General features: G+C 44.9%; 1 protein-coding gene across 1 annotated transcript in view; it reads left to right on the forward strand.

The window, feature by feature from the left end:
* Positions 1 to 20,039, forward strand: part of LOC137544945 (uncharacterized) — a 648,464-nt gene that overhangs the window by 385,174 nt on the left and 243,251 nt on the right. Inside the window, exons 77-79 of the mRNA XM_068266042.1 lie at positions 3,638 to 3,855; positions 6,699 to 6,839; positions 16,958 to 17,176. Coding sequence (XP_068122143.1) covers positions 3,638 to 3,855; positions 6,699 to 6,839; positions 16,958 to 17,176 — 578 coding nt within the window. The remainder of the gene's footprint in view (positions 1 to 3,637; positions 3,856 to 6,698; positions 6,840 to 16,957; positions 17,177 to 20,039) is intronic.

Below are 20,039 nucleotides of genomic sequence, written 5' to 3' on the forward strand. Positions count from 1 at the left end.
GTATCCGATACCCCATTTCCCATTAGAAATCTTCACCTTTTCTTGAATAGAGCATCTAATATTGTGGTGAAACCCCTCCCACGGTGTGATGTCATGACCATGGTCCTGATATTTTTCTGTCTGTGAACCTCGTTGCATTGTGGGAAATAATTCATCACCCGGCAGAGCTAAAGAGGTCACTGCCAGTGATAAATTTCAGGATGTAAATCAGAAAGGAAAGATTTTAGAATAGGCAAACACTGACTTAATAATCTATAAATGCATATTGTAAAAAATATAAAATTGTATTCATTATGTTATTTTCACTACAGTCCCTCTTTAACCTGCCTGGCGTTCTGATTCCCGCGGCCCTGCGGCCGCGGGAACGTTTTTTGCACATTTTTTTTTAAATGTATCATGTAGCTAGCCTAGTGCTAGCCTACAAGATTCCCCCCTCCCTGCGGCGTCCCTCCCACCCCTCCGATCCCCGCCGGCGCAATCACCTGTCTGGAAATCCAGTTCTGAACGGGATTTCCAGGTAGGCTTCCCCCGTCGCCATGGCGACGAACGTTGTGACGTCATCGACGTCTTGGACGTCATGATGTCATAGGGAGTCCCGATCCACCCCCCAGCGCTGCCTGGCACTGATTGGCCAGGCAACGCACGGGGTCTGGGGGGGGGGAGGCTGGATCGGTGGCGAGCGACGGTGATCAGGCACAACACGCAGCAAGCAAAGTGCTTGCTGCGTGTTTAAAAAAAAAATTATTCAAATTGGCCCAAGGGGGCCTGAGCGGCGACCTTCGGCGTCTCTGGGCGAGCCTAGCTCGTCCAGAACGCCAGGGAGGTTAAAGAACAAGCGACACCCATGCTAACCTAGAAATAAAAAACACATATATAAGTAGATAAATACAACTTCTACTTACATAACAGATGTACTGTGCTATCCACGTAATGATTCCTGTGAATTTTACAAAGGAAAAGCAGAGAATCCTACTCTAGGCAGTGGCCATCTTGCCAAGCTTAATGCTGACATCATATCCTTCCTGACTCTTGTCCCCCCCTCCCTTCTCTTGCTCATTGTGTATTTATTAGCTGCCCTCCTCCCAGAGTCTTTTTTTATTTACACATCCAATCACTGAGTCACCTCAGCCTTGCTTGTAAACACAAGTGATCAGCTAGGCAGGGAAATAAATGGAAGAGGAGGTATATATTACAGATAAAAATAACTCCCAGCATTCAAAAGAACTCCCAGCATTCAACTTTTTGGCACTGTTTGGCACTAGTGCCAATGCTCCTAAAGTATGTGATAACTCCAAACCATAACAGCAGAAACAGTTTTGAATGCAGGATTAGCATCTTTATCACTTAATACACTCAGACCAGTTGCTGTTGAAATTTGATTTTTATGGTGACAATACCGCTTTAATGAATTATGCTTTTTTTTGTATTTCATGTGGTATGTGATGAATTATTGCAGTGCTAGGTAAAGGAATGAAATTACTATCACTATTCTGTAAGGGCTCATTTACACTGGAGGCGTTTTCTCATTTTTTTCTCCCGCGTGCAATTTTTAAACCCCCTTCCCGAACGCTTGTGCAATGAAGGTATAGGAAAAACTCAAAACGCTCACAAAATTGCTTGGTGCAGCAATTGCGTTTGCGTACTTAAGAATAAATACATTGTATTCATTTCCGGGTCAAAGAGTTCACTTCCTGACTTGCGTCAGGGAGTGAATTAAAAAAACGCTCGGGAAAAGCACTTAGAAATGCACTTTGCACAAAAACAAATCGCCCACCCGAGTGCCGGGAGGAGAAAAAAAACCCTCAAAAAATGGTCAACGTGAATGGCCACGCGAGCAGAATGCAATGTGAACGAGGCCTAAATGAGTCTATGTAAAAAAGGCACCAGGAAAAATTGGCAGAAAATAGCAGTAGAACATAAGTAATTTTAAAGAGAACCCGAGGTGGGGTTCTGACGCGGGCTGTGTTTACCTCTGTAGTGTCAGTCTCGCCGCTCCCCCCGCCTCCTGCATAGCTCCGGTCCCCGCCCGCGTCCCTTCCCTCCAATCAGCGGGTAGGGAAGGGATGCGGGCGGGGAACAGAGCTATGCAGGAGGCGGGGGAGCGCCTACACTGACAGTACATAGGTAAACACAGCCCGCTGCGACACGCTGCGCGTTGACAGTGCGACTGTGATTTATGGGGGATAGCAGAGCGCAGGGGGGGCTTAGGGGGGATCTGGATAGCAACAGAGCTGGGCAGTATAGGCAGACCCAGCCTCTGTATGTGGATAGCATTGTCAGAACCCCACCTCGGGCTCTCGTTAAATATATTCTACTACCTACTATAGTGGAATAGCAGTAATTTTATTGATATTCTACAATCTGCCATGGCGGCACCCACATTTTTCAGGTGCTGCTCAAACCCAAATTGTCTATTTCATTTGTACATACTGTAAATCTCCCGTTGTTTTCCACATTCAACCTGCATATTTGCTTTTTATAGTGCAAGTATTTTGTACATGCAAGCCATTGTTATTTCTAAAATGACAAGTTATACAAATACGTAACATAACATTGTGTCATACAAGTGTTTGGAATGCTTTTGACCCTGCAGGTATACATTAGGTAGTACAAAGGATTTGACTATGTCCAATTGAAGTGCTGGAATTTTTATGAGCGCTTACTACTCCTGTTTGTAGTGGGTTTTTACCTCTGCAGCCATCTGTGTACAAAAGACAGCGCTTATCTGACCTTCCATTTATTTACTTTTATTGTCACCCCTGTACTAGCTTCTACACAGCATTATTTTTGATGTAGATATTGTTGTTTTTCCTTTTCTACTTTAAGCTTATTTTGTATTTGTTCTTGTTAGCAGTGTACTGTGTATAGCACACAATAAGATGCTAGCAAAGGATGTAAGAACTAAGAGGTTTATTAGCCATATAAAGAGATTAGAGTTTGAATGGCTACTATGTTTTACAATTTTTAGCCCCACTAAGTTAATATGCAATGACACCATTATTTGCATGAGTATTATGCTGTTTTACAGTGTCTAGGCTTGGCTGTTGCAGATTTAAAACAACATAATTTAAAATTACAACACACCACCACATTTAGTTTTCTTTTAGCTTTGCTGGGTACCTGGGTAGAGTCTGTAATGCGCCTCCATGTTACTGGGCGGGCATCTGCAGAGTGCAGTCACGCTCATACCTGTTGGGGAACGCAGCTGCGAAGATAAGGAGAGTGAGCAGGAGGGAAGCTGGTCTGTATCCATGGTAACTTCTCCTGGCTCAAATTGCAGACCATTGCATCTTTCCTGCAGTGTCAAGCTTGCTGTGAGAACTCCAGAATTTCACTTAGCTCTGGAGCTCTTATGCAAAGTTCAGAGCTGTAGGGTGATGAAAGGACTGCTCCCAGAGCTAGGAGAGGTAACCATGGGTACAAGTATGCTTTAAATGCATACTCGGCAGCAAGACCATGCTTCCAACATGTGCTCTGCATGAGGGGCTAGGGGTTGACATTGGGGGATGGGATTTACTGAGGGTCACATATTTATTCCAGTTTTTGAGGTAAAAGTTGGGGGTAGGCTTATCTGCAGGCAGGCCTATCCATGATCACATATGGTATGTTAAACATGACTGCTTTCTACTCATTTCAGATACTTCCTCAATTATATCCTTCAATGGGCACAGACTCCTTTGTGCAGATTCCTTCAGACTATACCTTACAGCTGATGAGCTGGAGCCTAATCTTAACACTGAAATAAGTTCTGGAACAACAATCATTAATTACAATGTCTCTGAAGAAAGTTTGATTGAACTGCTTTTGAGAAGAACTTTTGCAAAACTTCAGCCTGATCTGTACAGCACATTCATGGTATGTCATGGCATTGAAGGCCACTTACAAGCATGTAGAAAGTAAAGAAGAAATGTGGAAATTTTTAAAGTAGAAATTGGTCTCAGCCACACTACAAGTACTTTCTGAGTGTTTGTGAATGATTAGAGCTTTCTGAGCGCTTTTTCAAAATCATTCCCATTCACTTTCATTAAAATTGCGTAAAAATTGCTGTGATTTTTTGCGTACGCGATCATGGCGATTTTTACGTGATTTTTACTATGATTTTAATGAAAGTGAATGGGAGCAATTTTTAAAAAGCTTATCATTTACAAGCGCTCAGAAAAGCGCTTATATTGTGGCTGAGCCCTCAAAGCAGTGTTCAATTCACTCAGATTGTTAATAATGGCAGAATAGATGAAGGACAGATGGTAAGAAACATAAAAATGCAGCGTTAATATATTTAAGCATCTGCAAAATGTCTCCGTTTTGTTTTGTCAGCCTAGTCAGTCCCGTCTATAAAAAGCTGTAAATTATTTCCTCTTTTTCTAAAGGGAATTCTAAAATACATTTACAATGGGTCAGTTATACTTACTGCCAAAGCAACTCATATTTTTTCTTTAACCTGTTCACACTTAACACCATGCTTCAAGGGTGCTGTCTAAAAAAATGCAGCATGTTGTCAGTAGACGTAGTGTAAAAGCATTATAGCAGTTGGGCTTGAAAGTGTATGTGAATGTGACCTGAAACATTATCTGATTTTAAAACAAAAGTAGATGGAGAAAACCTAGTTAAAGTAAACCTGATGTGAAAATAAACTTATGAGATCATTTTTTTTGTATGTGTTTTACTAAGGGCCGGTTCACACTCAGTGCAGAAAGTCCAAACTTGATGCATTTTTCTGGAAAATGTATGCAATGAAAGCCTATGAGAACAGAGAGTGTCTGTTTTCACTCGGCTAGGCGCCACATCTGCTTTGCCTGCTTCAATCGCCGACGTGACCAAATCAATTATGAATCAATAATAATAACCAGTTCCGATGCTGCTGACTCCTCTGCTCAGTCCTGGGACACAAATCAGTGCCGGGAAGAAGCATGGTGATCCCCATAGGGTTGCAAAAGACCAATAGCAATCCTCAGCAACAGAAGAATTCTCACTGGTTCATGGTGAACCAATTAAAATTCTCCCTGTTTCTATGGAGACTTGGTCTATTGTCTCCTATAAAGAACCCCATGCCCCTACCGGACTGTGTACCGAGGGGACCAAGCAGTGGTGGGACACGTGGGTAGCAGTCGGGATTGAAGTGAACAGGCAGATGGACAGACACGGTGTGGATGAAGCAGATTGCTACAAGCAGATTGAAAATGAATGGAGCATATCCGCTGGACATACCATGCCTATTTTGCATCCACTTAAGTGTAAATCGGCCCTTAAAGTATACATAACATAGAGCTGAGTCTCATATTTTTATAAGTTTAAGGGCTTCGTTTTAAGACTTAATGACCCTTTGATCTTTCTAGCACTTAGAAATTATCCCAAACCTTTTCCCAGGCTGATAACACCCATTTGGCTTCTATTTACTATTAAGGAAACAAACTTAATTCCATAAGCTGTTAGACAAGCTAATTTGCATGGATAACAACTCTAGTTTTTTAACACTTGTTGCCCAGGAAAACAGAGAGAGGGACTTCACATTCCTTAGTAGGGCTAGTATTATTTGTACTTATGTTTATCTCATAATGTCACATGTCACTTCAGGTGTGTGGTCATATATTTTTGAAGAAAAAAAACAACATATCTGCATAGATCCTTAGGATGAAATCAGTCTAGTGTTTTCAATCAATAGGATAACTATCAAGTGTGAATGTAGGTATGATCTTGCAGATTTATTGGCCAAAATGAATACATTATTTATTCAATATATGCCTATTGTAAAACTGTTCCTGATGTTAGCATTTTACTGCTGGCAAGGTAAATCAACAAGATTGTCAGTTGAGCAAGATTGTCAGTTGATCTTCCAGAATGCTCTGATGCAGAAGGCTGTGTGACAACCTAGCCGGGCTAAACATCAATGGGAGGGTTTTGTTACATACCTATATGCCGAAATATATAGCTTTGGCAACACACCATTCAATTTGTTTTATTTTGATTCGATTCAAACATTCTGATACAATTTTCTGATTGATCGGAAGTGTTGATCAGAATCTTCGAGGTATTTTCGAGATTGCCACAATTTTCGGGATAAAAGATCGCAAACTCGGAAAAAATTGGTTGGTTAGAAAAATCGAGAGAAAAATGTACTGAATAGTTACATACATACAATTTTTCTGGTTTAATATAATTTCACAATCCATCACACAAAATCTAAAAAAAATGGTAAGTTCGATTGGATTTCTCAATCGAAAACAAGAAATGTTTTCGATTTTTTTGGGACAACCGATCGTATTTATCAAATTGGTGTAAAATTGGATCTTTTAATTGTATGGTGTGTGGCCACCTTAAGAAGCATTTCTGATGCTGAAACAAGGATAATTAGTGGAAAAATGAGTATATGAAATAATATGTTCTGTTATGAGTCATTAAAGGTACACAAACTCAAACAACTAGTCATTGCATATTGTCACAGTAAAGCCAAAAAGAGTCAGTGGTGAGTCTTAGATGAATGTTTTCTAGTATATGTTTTGCTGAGGACTATCAAAATTGCCAATGTGAAACGGGCCTAAGTTTGGGAATGTTCAGTGAAGTCACACATTTCTACCAAAACGTGTTACTCTTATCAGGTAGAAGATGGGATAGCAGAGGCTTTTACTCAAACTTTTGTCATTTTTAAACATTCATCCTAAAGAGGCCCCAAATGTTATGCATGATCCTACTTAACTTTACAGGAAACAGCCAACATTATATTGGTCCATCAGCAGAACCTCACACACTTGGAAAAGAAAACAAGAAAATGTTTTATTTCATCCCAGCTGAACAATTTGGATGATGACATTAACTTTATTGCTGTGTCAGAGGAGAAGGAAAAAGTAAGTCATATGCAAAACAAACCAAATTAACAATTTTATTAAACCCATTTATACATAGCAGCAATTCACTTAGAAAACTGGGCCACTTACATTAGTTTTGCTACTCTCAGTAGACTCTACAACCATGATAGAAAGCTTCATAGAAAAATGGTTCAGAATATATTGAAATTGTTCATCAAAGCAGTGCAGTGGTCATTAAGATTATGAGACTACAGGGACCCAGATCAACTATTCAATAAAACATTGCTTAACTAGCTGCAGCCATCTTAAATCTGTTTTTCATAAATGATTGTACATTGCGCATTCACATTGCTATCTGCACTGTTGTGCTGAGTAAAAACTACACTGTCAGTACTGTTTAGTAGTGCACACATGTCAGCAATACCCCAGTATGACTCTTAGCTTCAATGCTATTAAGTACCATTTGCTATACCTGAATAGGACCATACATCTAACTCTAAAATTATAAACATTGTTATCATTATAAATGTATATAGCGATGACATATTTTGCTGCACTTTCCACAAAGTCATGTCACTAACTGTCCCTTAGCTCACTGTCTAATCCCTGACATAGTCATAGTTTAATGTCCCTATCATAGCTCATAGTCTGATGTCAATTACTGGGAAGGAACAAAGTAGCCTATAAGTATGATTTTGGGCCTGCTTGAGCTGTACGGGTGAACAGGTTCTAGATTAGGATATAGTGGGTCTCTAGTTAAGGCAGGGCCGTATCTACTAAGAGGCACCCGTGGGCCGGTGCCATGGGCGGGTCCTCGGGGGGGGCGGCCACCTATAGTTCATTTATTTTTTTTATTTTTTTATTTTTTTTTCTATTCATAAAAAATTTTTTTAATTTTTTTTTTTTTGCTGAGCGGGGGGGGGGGGGGGGGGGGGGGGGGGGGGGCGGCGGAGAGGGCACTTACAGATAAGGGGAGCTCGCTCACCCCCGCCCTCCAGCAGAGTGGCTGCGGCCGGCCAGGACATAATCCTTAACTCTGCATGCCGCCGCCTGGTCTAGTGACGTCACTAGACCAGGAGGGGGCATGCAGAGTTAAGGATCTCGTCCTGGGCCTGGCCAACAGCTGCCACTCTGCTGGAGGGCAGGAGCCCGGGAGACACGCGAAGGAGCCGCTGGCAACTGCAGCCCAGCTACCCAGCCAGGAGCCAGCTCGCCCAGCCAGGTAGGTACCCAGCCAGCCCGCATGCCCAGCCAGGTACCCAGCCAGCCCGCATGCCCAGCCAGGTACCCAGCCAGCCCGCTGCCCAGCCAGGTACCCAGCCAGCCCGCTGCCCAGCCAGGTACCCAGCCAGCCCGCATGCCCAGCCAGGTACCCAGCCAGCCTGCTGCCCAGCCAGGTACCCAGCCAGCCTGCTGCCCAGCCAGGTACCCAGCCAGCCTGCTGCCCAGCCAGGTACCCAGCCAGCCTGCTGCCCAGCCAGGTACCCAGCCAGCCCGCTTCCCAGCCAGGTACCCAGCCAGCCCGCATGCCCAGCCAGGTACCCAGCCAGCCCGCATGCCCAGCCAGGTACCCAGCCAGCCCGCATGCCCAGCCAGGTACCCAGCCAGCATGCCCAGCCAGGTACCCAGCCAGCCAGCATGCCCAGCCAGGTACCCAGCCAGCCCGCTGCCCAGCCAGGTACCCAGCCAGCCCACATGCCCAGCCAGGTACCCAGCCAGCCCGCTGCCCAGCCAGGTACCCAGCCAGCCCGCTGCCCAGCCAGGTACCCAGCCAGCCCGCTGCCCAGCCAGGTACCCAGCCAGCCCGCTGCCCAGCCAGGTACCCAGCCAGCCCGCTGCCCAGCCAGGTACCCAGCCAGCCCGCTGCCCAGCCAGGTACCCAGCCAGCCCGCTGCCCAGCCAGGTACCCAGCCAGCCCGCATGCCCAGCCAGGTACCCAGCCAGCCCGCTGCCCAGCCAGGTACCCAGCCAGCCCGCTTCCCAGCCAGCCTGCTGCCCAGCCAGGTACCCAGCCAGCCCGCATGCCCAGCCAGGTACCCAGCCAGCCCGCTTCCCAGCCAGGTACCCAGCCAGCCAGCATGCCCAGCCAGGTACCCAGCCAGCCAGCATGCCCAGCCAGGTACCCAGCCAGCATGCCCAGCCAGGTACCCAGCCAGCCAGCATGCCCAGCCAGGTACCCAGCCAGCCAGCATGCCCAGCCAGGTACCCAGCCAGCCAGCATGCCCAGCCAGGTACCCAGCCAGCCAGCATGCCCAGCCAGGTACCCAGCCAGCCCGCTGCCCAGCCAGGTACCCAGCCAGCACGCTGCCCAGCCAGCCCGCATGGCCAGCCAGGTACCCAGCCAGCCCGCATGGCCAGCCAGGTACCCAGCCAGCCCGCATGCCCAGCCAGGTACCCAGCCAGCCAGCATGCCCAGCCAGGTACCCAGCCAGCCCGCTGCCCAGCCAGGTACCCAGCCAGCCCGCATGGCCAGCCAGGTACCCAGCCAGCCCGCATGGCCAGCCAGGTACCCAGCCAGCCCGCATGGCCAGCCAGGTACCCAGCCAGCCCGCATGGCCAGCCAGGTACCCAGCCAGCCCGCATGGCCAGCCAGGTACCCAGCCAGCCCGCATGGCCAGCCAGGTACCCAGCCAGCCCGCATGCCCAGCCAAGTACCCAGCCAGCCCGCTGCCCAGCCAGGTACCCAGCCCACTGCCCGCTCGCTTAGCCAGGCAGTGGCTGGAAAGTGTAATGGTTAAGGGCTCTGCCTCGGACACAGGAGACCTTGGTTCAAATCTCGGCTCTGCCTGTTCAGTAAGCCAGCACCTATTCAGTAAGAAGTTTCTTGGGCAAGTCTCCTTAACACTGCTACTGCCTACTGAGTGCGCTCTAGTGGCTGCCTCGCAAGTGCTTTGAGTCCAACAGGAGAAAGGCGCTATACAAATACTGCAATTAATTACTCAGCCAGCCCACTGCTTGCTCACCCAGCTACCCAGCCAGCCCACTACCCGCTCACCCAGCCAGGTACTCAGCCAGCCCACTGGTGTTATGCTGCCCACTGTGTGATTTACTGCTGAAATGCTGCCCACATTGTGATTATTTTCTGGTGAAATGTTGCCCACATTGCAATTATTCTCTGCTGAAATGTTGCACTCATTGCGATTATTTTCTGGTGCAATGTTGCCCACATTGCGATTATTTTCTGGTGCAATGTTGCCCACATTGCGATTATTTTCTGGTGAAATGTTGCCCACATTGCAATTATTCTCTGCTGAAATGTTGCACTCATTGCGATTATTTTCTGGTGCAATGTTGCCCACATTGCGATTATTTTCTGGTGAAATGTTGCCCACATTGCAATTATTCTCTGCTGAAATGTTGCACTCATTGCGATTATTTTCTGGTGAAATGTTGCCCACATTGCGATTATTTTCTGGTGAAATGTTGCCCACATTGCAATTATTCTCTGCTGAAATGTTGCACTCATTGCGATTATTTTCTGGTGCAATGTTGCCCACATTGCGATTATTTTCTGGTGAAATGTTGCCCACATTGCAATTATTCTCTGCTGAAATGTTGCACTCATTGCGATTATTTTCTGGTGAAATGTTGCCCACATTGCGATTATTTTCTGGTGAAATGTTGCCCACATTGCGATTATTCTTTGCTGAAATGTTGCACTCATTGCGATTATTTTCTGGTGAAATGTTGCCCACATTGCGATTATTCTTTGCTGAAATGTTGCACTCATTGCGATTATTTTCTGGTGAAATGTTGCCCACATTGCGATTATTCTTTGCTGAAATGTTGCAATCATTGCGATTATTCTTTGCTGAAATGTTGCCCACATTGCGATTATTTTCTGGTGAAATGTTGCCCACATTGCGATTATTCTTTGCTGAAATGTTGCACTCATTGCGATTATTTTCTGGTGAAATGTTGCCCACATTGCGATTATTCTTTGCTGAAATGTTGCACTCATTGCGATTATTTTCTGGTGAAATGTTGCCCACATTGCGATTATTCTTTGCTGAAATGTTGCAATCATTGCGATTATTCTTTGCTGAAATGTTGCCCACATTGCGATTATTTTCTGGTGAAATGTTGCCCACATTGCGATTATTTTCTGGTGAAATGTTGCCCACATTGCGATTATTCTTTGCTGAAATGTTGCACTCGTGATTATTCTCTGCTGAAATGCTGCACACATTACGATTATTTTATGGTGAAACGCTGCCCCATTATGATTATTTGGCACCTATGGGGGGGCATCCAAATTCTCGCAAGGGGGCCCAGTGATTTCTAGTTACGCCCCTGACTACTACCTAAACTGGGGATACCTATAGACCTGGATATCTATACTGGGGACACCTATAGTATGTCTACATTTGGACACCTATAGACCTGGCTACTGTACTTATACTAATTATTTATATAGCGCCAACATATTACGCAGCGCTGTACAGAGTATGTATTGGTTTGTCATATAACTGTCCCACAGAGGGGCTCACAATCTAATCCCTACCATAGTCATATGTCTATGTATGTATCGTAGTCTAGGGCCAATTTTTAGGGGAAGCCAATTAACATTATACTTATCTGTATCGTATGTTGTTGGGATGTGGGAGGAAACCAGAGTGTCTTAAGGAAACCCACACAGACAAAGGGAGAACATACAAACTCCTTGCAGATGTTGACCTGGCTAGGATTCGAACCAGGAACCCAGCGCTGCAAGGCGAGAGTGCTAACCACTACGCCATCATGCTGCCATACCACTGTACTATATTGCACTTACATCTTTAGCAGTACTTCACGGAGTACGTAGTCATGTCACTAACAATCCTCTGAGGAGCTTACAATCTAATTCTCCCATAGTCTAATGTCCTACCATATTATTATGTATTTATATAGCACTGGCATCTTCTGCAGCACTTTGCAGAGAACATAGTCATGTTACTGACTTTTCTCAGGGGAGCTCACACTAATACCTACCACTATTTTGTGCGAGAGAACACTGGCTAATGTGTGTGTGTGTGTGTGTGTGTGTGGGTGTGGGGGGGGGTTTGGGGAGGGGGGAACATTTCCTACTTGCTTTTTTAAGGTCACTTTACTTATACCCAGGGAGAAACCATGGTCCCACTGACTTTGGGCTGCACTCTTACTAGGATATTTTAATTGGCCACACCCACTGTGTTATGGACACGCCCACTGCATTCTGTGGCCACGCCCATTTTTCGCCGCGGCGCGCTTCGCGCGCCGCCAACATTCTCCTGGGGGGGCGCCATAGGTTTGGGGTGCCTAGGGGAGCCCCAACCCTAAATACAGCCCTGAGTTAAGGTAGTAGATGTGAAGGCCCCTTGTGGTCCTTTTGGTAAGCTTAACTGGAAAGAGGTCAAAGAAGGTGGCAGGTAGGTCTCTTGACACCCACAAGGCCTCAAGCCTACATTGCCTGTTGGATAATCCTGCTCTGGGTTCTATACAAAAGTTCAGCTAACAGCATTGTTGGGAGTATTTGCACAACCTAGCATGCTTGATAGTATGAAGAAGGCCTAAGAATGTATGGTCTTGGATAGAGGTTCCGTGCAGACAACCTTGAAAAACATACAAACTCCATGTGGACAGTCCAAAAGGTCTTAAAACAAATATGCAAGCTCATAAAAAGTTTTACCATTGCGCTACAATGCCATAAGAGTAACATTGAGAAAATATGGGCTTAGTGGGAGCATACAGCAATGCAAGACTGAGAATTGAGCAAGAGTTGACTCACTTGGAAATCTAGTTTTGAATTATGCAACACCAAGTTTACTGTGTTTGTAGATCTTTTGATCACACAGATCTATACGTCTAAGCTAATATGAACAAATGTATTCTGCATGTGTTTTGGTGGTAATTTCCTAATGACAACATAAAAGAATAATCTGTAATCTTATCTGCACTGTTTTAAATTAGATCACTGAAATTAGATCACCCAATATTGGAGTGTTATTAATATATCAGAGCATTACTACAGTAGTGAGTAATCATAAGAAACCCAATGGAATGTAATAAGAAGTATGATTCAGAACTATAAGTATAAAACCAAAAATACTTTGTTAAATATCTTTGAAAGATGTCCCACCCTGGGGACTAAAGGTGGTACAACCACTGTCAGGTAAAAAGAATGAAAATTGTACCCACCAGAGATAATTAGCATTGAGGATACAATAATAATACTAGAGCTATACAACCACTCAACAAGGTGAGTTTATAAAATGATTGTGTAGGTAATGTGTCTAGCTGTAAAAGCAAAGAAAAAGAAAAAATATACTATGAAAGCCAGTTACAGGCTAATATTTCCTATATAATATAACTGAATTCGCACAGAAAATAATCATGTATAGAAAATCTTATTCTGTCTAGTCCCAAATTAGAACTTTTTAAAACTGTTGTATTCTTATTATAATAAACCTTAAATTATGACAGGTTCATACCAAACAACTTTCTACACGTGTGACTCTGAAGTGTACAACATAGAAGTACATGCAATGCACAATGCTGTTTGCCCAAATTTTGGCTGTCACCAGTCTGTGCATTTGTACAGATATGCAAATTACACAGCGTTGCATGCAATAAGATGAACATAATGTAATGTGTGGAGTGTAAAAAATTAGCAAGAATCGTCCATAAAAAACTGAAGGAAGAAGTCAATTATTCGTGTCCTCTGACATAGCAGTTAAAATGTCTGCAGGGGCGTTTCTAGGGTCCCTGGAGATCAGTGGCACCTGTGGGCACCAGGAGGGGCAAAAAATGGGTGTGGCCATGCGGTGAGTGGGCGTGGCCATGGGTGGGGCCAAATGTACATGAACTTAGCAGCGGTGTAAGCTACGGATAACGGGCCTGCCCATCGAAATATTGGACGGAGCCCCCTGTCCTTTATTTCGATCATTTACAATCAGTATAGGCATAGATCAAAGATGTATACGCACATACAATTTTGATTGGTCAATCACTGACCCCCAATTTCCCACCCCCGTGCAGTAAGTGGGCCAACAGACAATGAATTTTATGAACAGAGCTAAAATTGGCTAATCAAAATTGTATGTGTGTACCAGGCTTTACAGCTAATACTGTACATACTGAAAGTAGCAGGGATCAGCATACAATACAGCTGGTTTACAATCAATAAAGGCACAGAGTAACACCTTACACTGTACACACTGGAGGTAAATCAGCACACAGTGCAAGCACTAGAGAACAGCGTATACTGTACATACTGTAGGCAGCAGAATTCAGCACACTGCAGCTAGCGTGCCAAAAATATGACGATCACGTTGTGTGGCGTGCTTATCGCGCCGCACCAAAAAATGGGTGGGCCATGGACCAGAATATAGGTGTGGTAACGGGTGGAGACAAATTTACATGAACCTAGCAATGGTGGGACATCAGATTAGGACAGTGGTGGCGAACCTTTTGGAGGCCGAGTGCCCAAACTGCAACCCAAAAGTCACTTACCGGTATCTATCGCAAAGTGGCAACAGCAATTTAAACTAAATACTGTACAAACGTTTTAACTCATACATGAACATTATGGAAAATCCAAGTTGAAAATAAACTGTGAAGATAAACAATTTCATCCATCCTACTCCTGAAAAATGTATTCAATTTTTTAGAACCTCCCAGTTTTATTTTCTGTTTTAAAACGCTAAAAAAGTAGGTTTAATGCTATTGTCTCATATGATAAGGATTCAGCTTTTCCCATAGTCTCGCAGTTAGCAATCATGTGACCCCCAACAAGACATATTCAGCAATCATGAGGCCCCCAACAAATCAGGAGGCCCCCAACAAGACAAATTCAGCAATCATGAGGCCTCCAACAAATCATGAGGCCCCCAACAAGACAAATTCAGCAATCATGAGGCCCCCAACAAGACAAATTCAGCAATCATGAGGCCCCCAACAAATCATGAGGCCCCCAACAAGACAAATTCAGCAATCATGAGGCCCCCAACAAATCATAAGGCTCCCAACAAGACACATTCAGCAGTCATGAGGCACATAAATAGACAGCATTTCACATAAATAGGCAGAATGCCCCCTTAATATGGTAGCCCCCCCAAGTTAGGTAGTGAGTGACAGGGACCCCCAGGTTAGCTAGTGAGTGACAGGCGCCTCCAGTTAGGTAGTGAGTGACAGGGACCCCGATAGTGAGTGACAGGGAGCACCTTTAGGTAGTGAGTGAGTGCCAGGGAGCCCCTTTAGGCAGTGAGTGAGTGCCAGGAAGCCCCTTTAGGCAGTGAGTGAGTGCCAGGAAGCCCCTTTAGGCAGTGAGTGAGTGCCAGGGAGCCCCTTTAGGCAGTGAGTGAGTGACAGGAAGCCCCTTTAGGCAGTGAGTGAGTGACAGGAAGCCCCTTTAGGCAGTGAGTGAGTGACAGGGAGCCCCTTTAGGCAGTGAGTGAGTGACAGGGAGCCCCTTTAGGCAGTGAGTGAGTGACAGGGAGCCCCTTTAGGGAGTGAGTGAGTGAGTGACAGGGAGGCCCTTTAGGGAGTGAGTGAGTGACAGGGAGGCCCTTTAGGGAGTGAGTGAGTGCCAGGGAGCCCCTTTAGTGAGTGAGTGCGTGCCAGGGAGCCCCTTTAGTGAGTGAGTGCGTGCCAGGGAGCCCCTTTAGTGAGTGAGTGCGTGCCAGGGAGCCCCTTTAGTGAGTGCGTGCCAGGGAGCCCCTTTAGGGAGTGGGTGCGTGCCAGGAAGCCCCTTTAGGGAGTGGGTGCGTGCCAGGGAGCCCCTTTAGGGAGTGGGTGCGTGCCAGGGGAGCCCCTTTAGGGAGTGAGTGAGTGCCAGGGGAGCCCCTTTAGGGAGTGAGTGAGTGCCAGGGGAGCCCCTTTAGGGAGTGAGTGAGTGCCAGGGGAGCCCCTTTAGGGAGTGAGTGAGTGCCAGGGAGCCCCTTTAGGGAGTGAGTGAGTGACAGGGAGCCCCTTTAGGGAGTGAGTGAGTGACAGGGAGCCCCTTTAGGGAGTGAGTGAGTGACAGGGAGCCCCTTTAGGGAGTGAGTGAGTGCCAGGGAGCCCGTTTAGGGAGTGAGTGAGTGCCAGGGAGCCCCTTTAGGGAGTGAGTGCGTGCCAGGGAGCCCCTTTAGGGAGTGAGTGAGTGACAGGGAGCCCCTTTAGGGAGTGAGTGAGTGACAGGGAGCCCCTTTAGGGAGTGAGTGAGTGACAGGGAGGCCCTTTAGGGAGTGAGTGAGTGCCAGGGAACCCGTTTAGGGAGTGAGTGAGTGCCAGGGAGCCCCTTTAGGGAGTGAGTGCGTGCCAGGGAGCCCCTTTAGGGAGTGAGTGAGTGACAGGGAGCCCCTTTAGGGAGTGAGTGAGTGACAGGGAGCCCCTTTAGGGAGTGAGTGAGTGCCAGGGAGCCCCTTTAGTGAGTGAGTGAGTGAGTGAGTGAGTGAGTGACAGGGAGGCCCCCTCTCTAGCCGCCGCCGCTCCCCCCCCTACCTCTCAGCAGACCTCAGGATCAGCGGCGACCCGACCAGATGTACGAGCGGGCGCTGGACGCACCCGCTCGATATGCGGAAGTGATGTCACTTCCGCATATCAGTGCGGGCGCTGGGTCCTAGCGCCCGCACGATTGGTCGCCGGCTCGCCGCCTGATCCTGAGGTCTGAGACGCGGCGGCGGCGGCTGGAGGGAGCCGCTGACAGAGGGGGCAGCGGCGGCCGGGAGATCCGTGGCACCCCAGGAAAGATTGGGGGCACGTGCCCCCCTAAAACAGGGCTAGCGACGCCCCTGAATGTCTGTGTAGCTTGTTAGAAGTTAAATCCTGAAGGTTACCAAAAATGTTGTGGGTTTCAAATGACTATATTGTCATGTGACATCATAAAGCTGTCAACTAAGCCGGTCCTTGTATAGTGCACCCTCCCATCTTTCACTCCATTTGATCCCTTTCTATTATTTTGCTCACTGACTCCCCCCCCTCCACTTTTTCCCTCTGAATAGTGATGATATTTTGCAGTACTAGAGTCTAAATTTACGATTGGTAAATATATGCATTTTTTTGTGTTAGGAAATGTACCTATTTTGAAAACCTGCAAACGTTAAGTACTTCAGGCATCTAGACTCAGCTATAATTGGTACAGCAGCAGGAGCGTCAAAGAAAAGTGGAACACGTCTTTCAATTAGAGATACTACTTTGCTTTCTGTTTGATTTTGTAGATTGTACATGAGATGGAGAAGGCCAAGTTACAACTAAATGACCTGTTGCAAGTGAGAGATGAATTGTATCCTGTTGCCCAACATGGAGCTCTGTTTTATACTGTCTTAAAGTCTCTGCAAGCCTTGGCTAAGGAATATTACTTCTCCTTTGATTTCTTCTTGAACCTCTTTGACTTAGCCATTGGGACAAAGGACAAGGCCCAGGAAGATTTTTCACAGGTATGCAGGCCAATTATTGTGGTCAGATTATGGCCGTTAGCGTTCTGTACATCCACATCATTGGAACAGTTTGCAGTCAGGACTTACAGGACATGTAGTCTATGCTTATAATTTTATTTAATCATTATAAAAGAGTGATTAGGAAGAAAACATATCCGCCCACATGTCAGATAACAAATATATGTAGGTTTAAAAACAAAACAAAAAACAAAATATATACTTGGAAATGTTCTTATTGTTACCAAATGTGTAATATATTTTATATTCGGGAGTTTTGACTCGGGATGGTACCATTTACTGGTAAACTTTAAAACGAGTATGCATTTGGCACAATATATAGGCCTTTTTCTAGCTCACTCTAGCTTCACTTTCTAGCTTCACTAAAATATTACAAAGCACAGCTTACTGTGTATACATTTTATTATCTATAGAAGGAGGTACATAGATTTTTTGCTAATATAAATGCATTTTATTATAATGCATAAGTTACAACAGAGCATCAAAAAGGTTCTTTCCTTGGTTCTTTGGTAATCCCTGAAATGTTGTAGGGTTATTTATGACTATTAGATTAGACCCCTGTTTAATGCTCACATACCTAAAAGCGTTGTAAATACGTATGAGTACTGTCGTCCTCAGGTGACAGTTCAGGGCTAATTGCTGTACCCATTGCTAGCCTATGGAGGGGTTGGAGGAATGATGCACCATGTATGATAGAGTGGCTTCTGATGGACGGGCAAGGAGGAAAACAATTGGCTTTGTGTTACTAAAGATCTGGCATACCACATCTTTAAGCAATGCCGAGGACACTTGTGCACATGCTGCATTCTCAGCCAAGACAGTCCTTTATGGCCCCTTTGGCCTAGTTTAATCCAGCGTCCAGCAGTACCTAGCTTTAGAATGTAGGCTGACAAGACTATAACTCCAGAGATAAGTTAGTAACAGAGTTTATGCACGGCTCATTTTAGGTTGAAATTGAATGTGTCTATTGAATTGATTTAAAATCACACACAAATTGAAAATTGCTGTCCCTGTTCAATCCTGGTCCTCAGGTTTTGAACTGCTGTTAAAATTTAGTTTTGCACATCACTCTTTCTGTGATTTGGAGTCACCCATAAGTACAGTAACCTTTTTTTTTCCATTAAATACAGCCTAAATGACTTTCAGGTTACTGTATAAAACTATGTACCTCCTTCTAATGTTTGAATGTGTATAAGCCATGCTTGCTAACATTTTAGTCAGTATATAAGGAAATAGAGTTTACAAAAGACCTGGTTATAGGGCTGAAAGGTTACTCTACATTTTTAGCCAATAGATGGAATCATCCTAATTCAAAACATCCTGCTTTAAGTAACACAATACAATTTAGCTGTTAGTGTTATATTTTATATTAGTGAATTCAGCAAAAAAGGCATATAAAGAGACATGCCCATTACTCACTTTGTGGGTTAAAGAGACTCCGTAACAAAAATTACATCCTGTTTTTTATCATCCTACAAGTTCCAAAAGCTATTCTAATGTGTTCTGGCTTACTGCAGCACGTACTATCACCATCTCTGTAATAAATCAATGTATCTTTCCCTTGTCAGACTTGTCAGCCTGTGTCTGGAAGGATGCCAAGTTCTTCAGTGTTGTGGTTCTGTGATGCATCTCCCCCTTCCAGGCCCCTCTCTGCACACTGCCTGTGTATTAATTAGATTAGGGCAGCTTCTCTCTTCTCTCTTATCTTTTACAAGCTGGATAAATCCTCCTCTGAGCTGGCTGGGCTTTCACATACTGAGGAATTACATACAGGCAGAGCTGTCTGCACTCTGCAGGAAGAAACAGCCTGACACTTCAGTGAAAGATAGCTGCAGGGGGAAAGAAACTATCTCTTGAGATTCAAAAGTAGGGGTGTATACAGCCTGCTTGTGTATGAATGTATTTTCTATGTGTGGACATACTGTACATCAACCTACTTCCTGTTTTGGTGGCCATTTTGTTTGTTTATAAACAAACTTTTAAAAACTGTTTTTAACCACTTTTAATGCGGCGAGGAGCGGCAAAATTGTGGCAGAGGGTAATAGGAGATGTCCCCTAACGCACTGGTATGTTTACTTTTGTGCGATTTTAACAATACAGATTCTCTTTAAGGCCTGAAATATAGCTCATTTATTGCACTTCTTCTTCTGAGATATGTATTAAATCCTCTGTAATGCAGAAGTTATAAAATCCTCCAATAGGAGAAATAAAGTTAGACAAAATAGGAAGTGGAAGTGACACATGATCATGTGTGTTTCTCTTATAGTAACACTTCTACTTCCTTTTTTCCTCTACATGTTTCGCCTTGCAGGAGAACCCAGTAGGAGAAGCTAGTTACCTCTATATAATGACTTTCCTGTTTTAATTATGGCAACTTTGGGAAATACATATGGAGGCAAGAGGTGTACGGGATGTACAATACGGCTTGATATATAGACTATCCTGTTGCTTCTACAGTGGCAATAGCACATTTGTATTGTACTGCCCAATGCCCATAGAGTCAATGGCAGTAGAGCAGATGTGTATGCTATGTTATGTATAGGTAGAGACATTCAAGAAAACCTCACTGCAATCACTGCACAGAGGTTAATGAGGGATAGATGGCTCCTTGACTGTGGTTAGTTGATCACCTGCAGCTAAGGAGCAAGATGTTTGTGAAGTTCATATTTACATTTCTGCTGTATCCCACACAGTACATACGGTCCAGCTAAGACAGAGAAATGCATTTTTACTGACACACATAATGGCAGAAGAGCGCAGGATATAGGTACATTGTGTACTGATACCCTAGAGAATTCTGTTGTCATCCATGGAAAAACTAGTCTGTGTTCAGACATACCATAAG

The sequence above is a fragment of the Hyperolius riggenbachi genome, chromosome 2, assembly GCF_040937935.1.
Source record: "Hyperolius riggenbachi isolate aHypRig1 chromosome 2, aHypRig1.pri, whole genome shotgun sequence".
Taxonomy (NCBI): Eukaryota; Metazoa; Chordata; class Amphibia; order Anura; family Hyperoliidae; genus Hyperolius; species Hyperolius riggenbachi.